The sequence below is a fragment of the Eucalyptus grandis genome, chromosome 1 (assembly GCF_016545825.1).
Source record: "Eucalyptus grandis isolate ANBG69807.140 chromosome 1, ASM1654582v1, whole genome shotgun sequence".
NCBI classification, from domain to species: domain Eukaryota; kingdom Viridiplantae; phylum Streptophyta; class Magnoliopsida; order Myrtales; family Myrtaceae; genus Eucalyptus; species Eucalyptus grandis.
In genome coordinates, this window is record NC_052612.1 from 26,615,330 (window position 1) to 26,626,956 (window position 11,627).

An 11,627-nucleotide genomic window follows, 5' to 3' on the forward strand; every position below is an offset into this window, starting at 1 on the left:
CTCCCCCCCAAGAAATTTTTTTTGAATTAAAACTTCCTTCACCTAGACCGAGTGGCATCAAGAGACCAAATGTTGTACAGCATTGCCAAATTTGGATTTATTTTTCTGATATGATTATGCTCTTGAGTATCATGGCATCAAAAATGGTATGAGACAAATGTCCTGAAGAGTAGAAGCTCTTCATTTAACATCCAACTTTACACTAAGTGAGCCAATGTGAAGTGATAAAGAGACGGAAAAAAATTGTTTGCATAAACAGTTGAAGAGGAAGAAGTGAAACACCACAGCCAAAAATCATGACTATAAAGCATGTGTAGAAATTATACTCTTTTCATTGTAGCCTTCTGGAATCCCGATCTCCGAAAAGACTCATATCTATTCATCTGTTCCTCCATGAATCGTGAGAAAATAGCCCTGAGAAAGAGGGAAGTGATAGTCAATTAGCTACAGAGGTAACATTAACTTAATGAGCTCCTGGCGTATCAACTCAGGAGACAACAAACACTCACGTAACATTCTGACAAGACTGCATGTGAGTCTAAGTCCTATTAATCCTATTTAGGAGCTCTCAAAAAATAAATTTCTTCTTAAATAGTCTTGTGACAAAATTAAGATTAATATAATAAATATGATATCACTAATGTTTGAGATTGGTATGAGAAAAATATAGTTTATATAATTCATCAAAAGTGAGGTAAAACACTACATGGAAGAGTCAGTAACATAGGATTCTATTGCACAGTAACATAGGATTCTATTGCATAGTAACACTCAAGTTATGGTCAATTCAAACGGAAAAAAATACAGTTAATGCACAAAAATTATCATACTCATCATTGGTGATGATCCTTGAGCCAGCACCCATTACATGAATATTAGCATCATAGTGCAAATCAGTTGGACCAACTTCTGATGACTTGGAATTTTAAGTTATGCATATCATATCAGTAACTCAAGCAACAGATATTTAGTTTGCCTTGTTGCTATCTATTCGAAGCAATTATAATCTAAACCCTGAAAGCCGAGCCCTCTTGGCTTGTTGTCAAATAAAATGTTCAACAATATGCTTGTCACAAAGATTGCCTCCCTCCCTCCCTCCCTCCCTCCCTCCCTCCCTCATAAAACAGCTTCAGCCAAAACAAATGTTCAACAATATGCTTGTCACGAAGATTCTACACATCACCTCTGTCATGTAACAATGGCCATTTCGTCCTCCTTGTACAATCAATGCACAGAAGTCAGCTACCAAGATGAGCTATGGAGATTTCATTTTATTTCAGTTTTGACAAAACTGGACTTAATCAAAATGTTGCTTTCGACTGTCTCAGTCCCAAAGTGACAACGCAGAATCGTCTACGTGAAATTTGGATGCAGTCTAAACTATTAATTATCAGTTAGCCATACTTAAGTCCACAACAAAAGTTTCTCATGTTTGTGTTGAGTTAATCTCAAGGGTAGACAAATGCTCAACTCCTCGAAATGATAGAATGCATGTTCTCTGGCAATCCGAAGCAAGTTTAGCTTTGTAAGGACTCAGAGATGATACTTTGTAATAAAGCGTAATACTGATCACATTCATGTCAATGACGGATACACCACAGCCCAAATCTACAGGAAAGGGAGGCGAGGAATCATACAGTGGGCACTTTTCTCTCTTCAGATCATGATAGCAATAATCATCATACTGTATTTGTGGTGTCTGCTAGGGAACGAAGTATGCACCCCAAGCCGGCCCTCTCCGTGAGTCTTTCATGAATCCGCAGGCTCTGGTCACAGGTGGGGCGATTCCCTGTAGACAAGCCTCTGCACAAGTATCTGGCAAGCAACGAGAGGATCAAATTAATGAGGTAGGTTCTGGTTTTGCAGATATGCTGTACGTGGGAAAAGAAGAAGGCATTAACGAACGAAACGTAGCACACACGAACTATAACAGCGATAGCATTTGCACACTGAATTCTCTTACTACTCACAAGAGAAGGAATGCATGTTTAACTCCATCAAAGGCCTTAACAATAACGGTAATCCAAGCAAGATGGTATTGATCAGATGATGAATAAATAATACATGGGGAAACTCTGCTCTCCTCAAATCGGACTTATTGGCCAGCCAAACAACAAAACCAACTGGTCAATAAATATATCTACCTTTAATCTCAGTTAACCATGGTAAAATTAGAAGACAATGCTCAATTTGCTGGTCATGAGACCATAGTTGCATGATGAGCCTGAAGGTCAAAGTAAAATACATGTACATACATAAGGCAAACAACGGATGCCATCAAATCCCATCTACTTAATAACCAGTCCTAAATGACGATGTTCACGGCCGTAAGAACATTCAAGTACTTTGACGATGACCTCAAGACAATTTTTGTTGGATACCATCTTTCCATATCCATAAATTTCAAAATCAGGGAACCACAAGACACATTTTACTGACTTCCACAGAACTTGTCTCTCCGCAGATTTCCCTATGATGGTCTGGTATGGGTGATGGAGTCCCCACATAATCTTGGCATCAGTCAATGACGGGTCGAATATGGAGGATTCAAGGAGAGATGTGGTGGCGGCCATTCTTAAAGGATCATAATTGCATAAGCCACAGCCGCTTCGATAACGCCAGATAAATCTAGTTCAATTCTAGAAGATAACCAGCGAAGCTCACAATCAACCTAGCCTTCAAAATGCGTCGGCGATTATACTCCGGTAGTTACCTTTCGACAGCGAGAGGTCCGAGAACGAGCAACAGCAAAGGAGAACCGTAGGCAAACAAGCAGCTTCCTTCCTAATCGAACGGAGCCAAACCTGCGTAGGGAGAGACATCACCGACTGCTTCAACCAGTAGCCTTCCCCAACTGCAGGCGGCACAAACAAGAAAAACTAGAAATCGTATCAGAAAATGGACCTCCAAGATTTCAAGGGAGGAGGGGGCGGGGGATCAGGGATCGGGAATCGATCGACGGAGCGAAAGAGGCGGCGTTACGGCGGCGAATGCTGGTGAGAGGGGTAGCGACCTCGGGGCGGGTGGACAGGCGGAGGTTCCTGGGAGGTAGACGAGGGCGAGCCGGAACGCGACCGACGCGACGACCCATGTCCAGAACCCCGAGCGCGCGCGCTTCTGCTTCTTCGTCTCCGTCTTCTGCTTCGTCGTTTCTCTCTCCTCCATTTTCGCCGTCGTGGTTCGACGCGTTGGCATCGGGCGCGTAGGCGGAGGCGGAGGAGGCGGGGGCGACGGACTCCGACGCCGATGGAGGCAACCGGCGGAGGCGGAGGGCCGTCGGCGTCGCGTTTCGCTGGAAGAGAGGCACGACTTCGCGGAGGGGGAAGAGAGAGGCAGAGCGTCGGCGGCGTCGGCCTCAGCGTGGGGGCGATGGAAGCAACCAGCGGATGCGGAGGGGAGAGGGAGAACGCAGGTCTCGATCGTTCTCCGTTTGTTCTTCTGCGAGGAGAGAGAAAGTGAGAGAGAAAATTGCAGAAAATTTAACTTGAGGAGAGAGAAATCTTTTGGGCGGGACTCATGACCTGTCTTTTCTTCTGCACCGAGTCGAGCCGAGCCAAGCCGAGCCCGCCCCTATTTTATCGTGAGGAGAGAGAGGAGAGAGAGGAGAGAGACAGAACCGCTGAAATCGAGAAGTGGACGACGTGGACTGACACACGGACATGTGTCACGCAATGAATCGTTCAGAGCACGAATGACGTGACACACGGACATGTGTCACGCAATGAATCCTAACAGTGCCACGCAATCCGTGCTCTGATCCATTCATGGGTCGACACCTGTCCAGGGACAGGTCCACGTCTGCTTTCTCTTCTCGTCGCTTCTTTCCTTCCAATAATGCTCGGCTCGGCTGGTGGCTCGGCTCGACTGACAGAAGAGACGACGGATGAATGGGCAATAAATGCACAACACTCCCGCTTAAAATTTCTCTCTCCTCTCACTTAAATTTTTTGGGTTTTGTCTCTCTCTCCTCGTGGAAGAGCAAACAGTTTTCTCTCTCCCTCTTTGCTCTCTCTTCCTCCTCCACGCTCCTTCAGGTCTAGCGCTTCCTCCGACGACCGTCGCTCCCTCCCGACGACGGCCTTTCTCTCTCCCCTCGACGGCCTCATCTCAGCAGGGCTCCATTCTCTCGGCGCACTTCTTCCTAAATCGCGCTCTCTCCCGACGGCCGATTTCGCTCGCCTCTCCCACGACCTCCACGCTTTTGGCGGTTCTTCCCTCGCGGTTCGGTAAGGTCTCGGGTATGCTCTCGTGCTGCGTGTCTTCTTCCTTGCTCAGCAACACCATACTGACTCTCTCTCTCTGAGTGTGTCTCTCTGTGCATTCTTTCATCCATGAGGCAAGCATTTCGACTAGGGTTCAGGCCCCCTGAACCCTAGTCGAAATGCTTGCAAGGGAGATTATTGAGCAGGGAAGTGAATTTTACTGATGGAAAACCATGAGGTCTTGAGAATTTGCCTTCAACGAAGAGCAAGGTCTTGAGAATCTGCTTCGTTTGGGTCAAGATGGTGGGCTCCGCAGCCGCACAAGTCCATGGTCTCGCGCTGTATGGTCCGGGCTTGTAGCTCCGTCGACGGCAGAAGCAAGGTCTACAGAGAACTCGGTCCGTCTCCCTCGCCTAATTCCATTATGTTGGTCTTTCTCGAATGCTTTCATGTGGGTAGTTCTTTTGGTCAGATTTAGATGGAGTGCTTGGTTCATTTGCAAATGCACAAGATGAAGATGTTGTGTGCCCGACTTGTTTGATGATGAGTAGCATGATTAATTGCTTTTTGGGGGTGTTGGCAATAGAAAGTCTGCTTTCAAGTGGGAGGAAAGGTAACGCCACGTGAACAGGTTGCAATTGCCATCCCAAGATGTAGGGCATTGGACTCTTTGGAATAAATTGTGTGATATTGTGTCGAGGATGCCTGTAGGGAGGAAGAGACTCAGTGGTTCTTGCTACATAAAGTTTAGGGGAAACACGAATTGAAGTTGCTTACCTTGTGTTTTCAACAATAGATGTGCTTTCTAGAGTTTAGGGCCATTCATGGGCAGGCCATGCTGATAATGTACAGTGAGTTGTTGCTGTATCTGTTGTTCCTTTTCTGGTAGAGTTAAAATTTGGGACTCAAAAAAATGATAGTTTCACAAGAGGCTGTTTCTGGTTAAACAAACTATTAGGAAAAATATTCTCAAGACTGTCTGAAGTTGCACCCACAACAAAAAGATACTCCTAAGAATTATATTGATATTTTTAGAATGAAAGAAAGTCTACGAAATGACAATAAGCAAGGATTTTTTTTTTTTTTTTTCTGAGCTCATAAAATTCAAACTGAGAAGGCAACTGTCTCATACAAGTGTTGGGAGAGTATTTTTGTGTTGTTACAAATCATATTTGCAAGAATGATTTAGAAGTAAGGCATTGCGAAATATTTGTTTGCCTTTGCTGTCAACTTATTATGTTGGATCTACAGTCTTTCTGTTTATCAGCTTGCATGCTCTAGGTATATTCTGTTAGGGACTAGCAATACCTATGTTGATGCTTTCTTGTGAATTTTTAGTTGTCATTTCAAAGCTGTTGTGCTCTCGTGCTTGGGAGCAGTTAAAAACTCATTTTACTTCTTGTCTTCCTCCAATCAATGATCTGTGCGAGAGGGTGGGGCCTTTTTTAATGATTAGACCAACGAAAGAATTCACTATGATTTGAGATGAAGCACTTGAAATCATACATATAAAAGAAACTGTCATATAATCTAGTCAAGGGGAATTAAGTGATCAATGATTTTTGTGTTCAGATTGAATTATCCAGGTTTAAGAATGCAGAAGCCCCTGTTTACTATCTCTCTCTCTCTCACTCTATAGGAATCTTTATGGCAAGTGAAGATGCCAGACTACAAAAGGTCCCATCCTTTCCATCAATAACTGAGGCTTTTTTGGAAGTGCCACCACAGCCAATATATTTCCCAACTTCCAAGTGCCACATGGATATGCTGCCGAGGCAAGAACAAGCTAAGCTTGCAGCTTGTCCTGGTAGCAGCATTGTCACGGGAAGCTCTGGCAAGAGTGGGAAGCACACAGTTGCTGGTGCAAGGGCTGTGCAAGGGTTGTGCTGGATATCAAAGTCTCCTCAATCGGAGTTCACCAAAATCCAATGCAAGTGGTAATTCAGCTATAATGTTATTCAAAAGTTTTGGACCTACTGGGTGCACTGCCTGATGAAAGCAGGTGGATTTGATCGGGTTCAACTGCAGGTGCAGCAACTTCCTATAATTCAGCACGGGTGAGAAGATCCAGCTACCTAGAGACCATGCAATAAAGACAAATCTCATGAACTGATTAAATCTAGACCTTTGGCCTATGCAGGTGGCCCTAATCCAAAGCAGTTTGCACTAAATAGATGAGATTAGACGGATGACCTCCGGTTGCTCTTCGAGATGGTGCATCAGCATCACTATTCTGATATGCATGGCTGCCCCTCTGATCACTGGACCGCTGCCCAGGATGCTCTTGCTAAAGAATCCCCATCCGTCATCAAGGCAATAAGAATTTGATAATATCTTAGAATGCGGGAGCTGCGTTGAAGGGTCTCAGACTAGTCTGATGCTAGTTTGACTTCCTGTGAGCGCAGCATGCCAGCTAGCTCATGTCTTGAAGCTTTAGCATTGAGGACATTTTCTCATGTAAACAGCATTTGCAACACAGCTTATGATAGCACAATTTACTTGTTGCTGGGTATGGAATTTGTGTCTCTAACGACATGCCACTCGGAATCTCGGATGGATGGTGTCATTCTGGTTGTAAAAATTTGTGATTTGAAGTATTACTAGTTAAGATTTGGCAAATCATAAGCATGCAAAACGTCTCGTGCATTTTAGTATGTGAACTGGCCTAGGCTCTGCAAACAAAATCTGCATAAAATGGATATCCAATTCCCAACTTGCTGATCGTCCTTACGCTGGACACTCAGTTAAATGCTAGTTCTCCTTTCAACTATTTCCAGCTAAGTCAAGTAGGACACATTGCTCCTAACCCCAAGATGCGGCCATGGCATTATACTAAAATCTTGATCGGTTCTAATCTAATTAGACAGACATTGCTCTGAAGTTGCAATCGAGAATTTTGACTGAATCGCATAAGCTTTTGCCTTATTCATCTCAGAATTGAGAGTTTAGTGCAACCTAAAATTGCTTGATGCCTACTTGTTTTGCGGGAAGCATTAACGAGTTTTGTTTTGCCAAGCAAACAAAGAGATTTGAGAACAAGTCAGTCTTATATACTTAAAATCTGGCTCCACTGTTTTGACAATTGAGATGAAGTATACTGAGCAAGTCTTCTACTCAAAAGATCATATGTACATCGCCCTCTATTCAAGGATAGCATAAATATGGAATCAACTCAAACTAATCTCTCAAGGATAATGAACGATGTCTTGAGTTCCTGTTAAAATAATATTTACTACAATTCGTTCATGCCATCACCTTATGCAATAGACCAAAATTAAACAGGTGGCGTTGATGAAATCAAGAAAGCAGAATGAATTAAACCATACTCATAATCCAAAACTTGAGCTTCTCTAGTTTTTCTTCATCTAGAAGCTGCTGAACATTCATTGGCAGTCTTTTTAATGTTCAAATGAACCCCTGGAGAATGATCAGCCATTTGGTAGAAAAGTAGTCCAATCCCATTTGGGAAAGTAAAGTTCCTGTAACTTAAGCATGCACAAAACTATAGGCAGCAATTTCAGTATTACAACAAATGTAGTTCTTGCGCTGCCAGAAGATAAGGAAACAAACCAAGAGTGCATTGAGCATCTGTCATCGCAAAATATCATTCAAACAAAGGGGAAATCAAACACACCAATTTTGGCTACCGAAATTAGAAGCATAAGAGAGTGCTCAAAGCAACCAAAGTTATACACAGTTAATCCAATACATCACATGTTCCTGTTATTTTTGCCTGGACTTTTTGGCAGACTTTTGGCTCTCAAGTTTCTTTCTTGCAGCCTCAAACTCTTCTTCACTGGGTTCTGAACTCTGCATTCCACCACCATATTTATTCACCAGAGATGAAAACATGGAATCAAAATGCTCCTTTCGCTTGCTACGGCGCTGAGATATGATTGCAAGAAGATCGTCTGACTTCTTCTTCGCTCTATCAGAAATGGGAAACAAAGGTTAGCATTCCAATTCAAAAGAAGAAAATACTACTAACAGTACAGTCAAGAAATCGAAGCAAAAATTATGTAGAATAGAAAGCCCAGTGCAGCTGTGTCACTCACTTCCCCCTCTTTCTAAGAGGATCTGTAGGTGGTTCAGTTTTGGAAATTTCCTTTGCCCACTTCTCGTATGCCTTGGTTGTCTTCAATGTTCCTGTAGAACACAGAGAAACAGAGCATGCATTAAGCACTATATCAGGATAGTGTACGCTACATTATCAAGCACGCATAAGATCTAGGCTACTAAACACCAGTATCCTCAGACCAGCATTATTTAGAAACATAAAAAGACAAAAAAGGATGCTCTCCATAAAAGTAAATGAGCAACCTGTGCTAAATTTTATCATTGTGAAAGAAAATTATTTTTTAAATATTGACCTCACTGTTATTAAACTCTATAAAACACGATGAAGCCCAGCCCTGCTTGAAGTCTCAAATTCTGACTGAGGTTTAAGAGTAAATCTAACAGTCAAGAAGAGATCAAATTGTCAAAAAACCAACCTGCTGCTATTGCATCATCAATGATATCCTTAAAGCGGTGGGAATCAAGCTTGGATCTGAGCAGAGCATCGAACAGAAAAGCCTGCGAAGGAAAAGGTACAAAAGATTTCAAATACTTTTATGTCAGATAGGCATCTATAAGAAAGGAAAAAGAGAGGAAAAAGGACATATCAACCCCACCTGTTCATGTTACCCTTGAATTTCTCGTATAGATCAATAAGATCATTCTTTTCAGAATCAGAACCTCTATAGTTTGCCTCAAACTCTTCGATGTCTGCTTCAGTAACCACCTGGATGAAGCCATGTCAGATAACTTCAAACCTAGAGATATTCATGCAAGAGAATGTCATTCACATAAGAAAGATGTCATTCCAGGTAGAATATGATCAACCTTGTATACAGCTCTAAAATACTCGTGCAGATTCTGAGCGACTTCCCCTGCAAGGTCCTAAGTACCAGGAAGATAGATGTGAGAAAAAGCACTCACAATAATGAAAGAAAACTCTAATTGCCCAATAATATAAATTATCATACTTGGGCTTAAAGTATATCACAATTTGATCATCTTTCCTCACATTTTAGCTAGGCCATTTCAAAGCACAGAGTCTATGGACCATGCTATCTTAAATATATTCAACTAAGTAACATAACTTCTCTCTTTGCTTGGAGCAGATATTTATCTATCGAATATAGATCAAGACTTAATTCTCTCCTGTTTTTTGTGACTATGCTTCTGCAGAGATTCAGGTGGAACTCACAGCATACAAAGTGCAACTCATGTCAATTTTATTATTCATCCAACATCACTTGAGATGCTAATTATATCTCATAAGCAACTTAACTGATCATTGGCTGTGATCTTTATTTAAGATGAGAAGCATTTCATTCGAATAGACACAAAGCAAATGGGCTAACTCTACTACAAGCATATTATTATATCAATTAACTAGATTAAAACATCAGAATGTCTATATAGACTCCGACATTCTCGGTCAAAATATGACAATTCATTGGGGTCAAATGCACTTGCTGTAACAAATCAGAATGCCTCTGAACTGCAACAGTAGGTAGGGAGCCAGTCCTTCAACCCAGTCGTTCCGTGTACTCTTCCCACATGCTTTACAATAACAATTTACAAGCCTCAGAAACAACCATAGAAAGACAAAAAAAGGACTTACAGGTTTCATTATCATTTTGAGAAAAAGCGTGATGCAAAAAATTTCATTTTCATAAACAAATTGCTCTTTGTTGAAGGCAAATTCTCAAGACCTCATGGTTTTCCATCAGTAATATTCACTTCCCTGCTCAATAATCTCCCTTGCAAGCATCAAATAGAAAAACTTGATTTTTGCTTACTGTAAAGGTTACGCAGGAAACACTATAATGACCTTGCAACTAAAACAATTCATCCCCACCTCAATGTAGCTCTCGATTCGTGAAATGTCATTGCCTCAATTTTGGCCAGGTCATTATTAGGCAACACGACTTCACCAATGCTTGCACCAGAATTTTTCTGCAGAAAAAATGAATGCGAAATGGTCAAGTCCCCAAAACAGGGGTGGAACGATAGGTTCGATTAAAAGACAATACCTTGACATGACTTTTGGTAGAACTAGGAACTGAAGCCACCGATCCTTTCGATTTCTTCCCTTTCTTTTCCTCAGAAGTCGTCGCTGACTCAGGTGTCGACGAATTTGACACGCCCCTTTTGGACACCATTTCGCTCGTTCCGAGCAAGATGATAGAACGACCAGCCCAGAATCTCGGAGCAGCCACGAAGCTACAACGTGCAAAAAAGTCAGCAACGTGCTGAAGGACCGATCTGGAAAGAAAGACTATAAAATTCACGCTGGGTTCACGCAAAAATGAGAGTACCCAGACGAACTTCAAAGAAGGGGTGGCGAAACCCCTGAACCCTAGTCGAAATGCTTGCCTCAAGGATGAAAGAATGCACAGAGAGACACACTCAGAGAGAGAGAGAGAGAGGGGCAGTATGGTGTTGCTGAGCAAGGAAGAAGAGACGCAGCACGAGGGCATACCCGAGACCTCACCGAACTGCGAGGGAAGAACCGCCAAAAGCGGGGAGGTCGTGGGAGAGGCGAGCGAAATCGAACGTCGGGAGAGAGCGCGATTTAGGAAGAAGTGCGCCGAGAGAATGGAGCCCTGAGATGAGGCCGTCGAGTAGAGAGAGAAAGGCCATCGTCGAGAGGGAGCGACGGTCGTCGGAGGAATCGCTAGACCGGAAGGAGCGTCGGAGGAGGAAGAGAGAGCAAAGAGGAGAGAGAAGACTGTCTGCTCTTCCACGAGGAGAGAGAGACAAAACCCAGAAAATTTAAGTGAGAGGAGAGAGAAATTTTAAGCGGGAGTGCTGCGCATTTATTGCCCATTCATCCGTCCTCTCTTCTGTCAGTCGAGCCGAGCCACCAGCCGAGCCGAGCATTATTGGGAGGAAAGAAGCGACGAGAAGAGAAAGCAGACGTGGACCTGTCCCTGGACAGGTGTCGACCTGTGAATGGATCAGAGCACGGATTGCGTGGCACTGTTAAGATACCAAATATTTTCTCGCTCTTGACGTAGGACCCCGGATTCGAATTTGCCTGGATAACCGGATTCAATAGCACGGTGGTTTGATCTTGGAGTGTGGTTTGTTTCGATATCACACAAGGTCATCACGAACAACCATACTCATTCTCTAGTGACGAAGTATAGAATCAGTGAGCGGCTAAGAATTGAAACAAACTCAATTTACTATGGACATTGCCAAAATGATTGTCAATTGATTAAGGCATAACTTGTGAGCGACTCAATAGATATTCTCCACTGCTTTTTTGATTTTTTTAAAAGCGGCCCACCATCCAATAACTAATCCCCAGCCGGATCAAGCTGTTCCAACCATGACAATGACTTTTTTTTCATCTCAAAGTTCGTTTCA

At 42.9% G+C, this 11,627-nt stretch overlaps 2 protein-coding genes and 1 long non-coding RNA gene across 4 annotated transcripts; 1 reads left to right on the forward strand and 2 right to left on the reverse strand.

Moving 5' to 3' along the window:
• Positions 1–1,448: 1,448 nt before the first annotated feature.
• On the reverse strand, positions 1,449–3,321 carry LOC104453267. The gene is made up of 3 exons (XM_039315529.1): positions 2,983–3,321; positions 2,714–2,854; positions 1,449–1,815 (listed from the first exon to the last, which is right to left on the reverse strand). The coding sequence occupies exons 1-3, from the start codon at positions 3,089–3,091 to the stop codon at positions 1,703–1,705; spliced, it is 363 nt and encodes a 120-aa protein (XP_039171463.1). The 5' UTR covers positions 3,092–3,321; the 3' UTR covers positions 1,449–1,702.
• A 777-nt stretch (positions 3,322–4,098) lies between these two features.
• Positions 4,099–6,821, forward strand: LOC120286214. Of its 2 annotated transcripts, none has more exons than XR_005552167.1 (3): positions 4,099–4,600; positions 5,842–6,259; positions 6,343–6,821. XR_005552167.1 is itself a non-coding variant. In XM_039315525.1 (3 exons), exons 1-3 carry the CDS (start codon positions 4,531–4,533, stop codon positions 6,247–6,249), a joined length of 387 nt encoding a protein of 128 aa, XP_039171459.1. In that variant the 5' UTR covers positions 4,099–4,530; the 3' UTR covers positions 6,250–6,821. The 2 variants fall into 2 exon arrangements, 1 of the variants encoding a protein (XP_039171459.1); XM_039315525.1 differs by having other exon boundaries at positions 5,842–6,139; positions 6,231–6,821.
• Positions 6,822–7,763: 942 nt separating this feature from the next.
• On the reverse strand, positions 7,764–8,335 carry LOC104436776. Its single transcript, XR_005549959.1, has 2 exons — positions 8,258–8,335; positions 7,764–8,130 (listed from the first exon to the last, which is right to left on the reverse strand). It is a non-coding gene; the product is annotated as an uncharacterized LOC104436776 (long non-coding RNA).
• Positions 8,336–11,627: the final 3,292 nt, after the last annotated feature.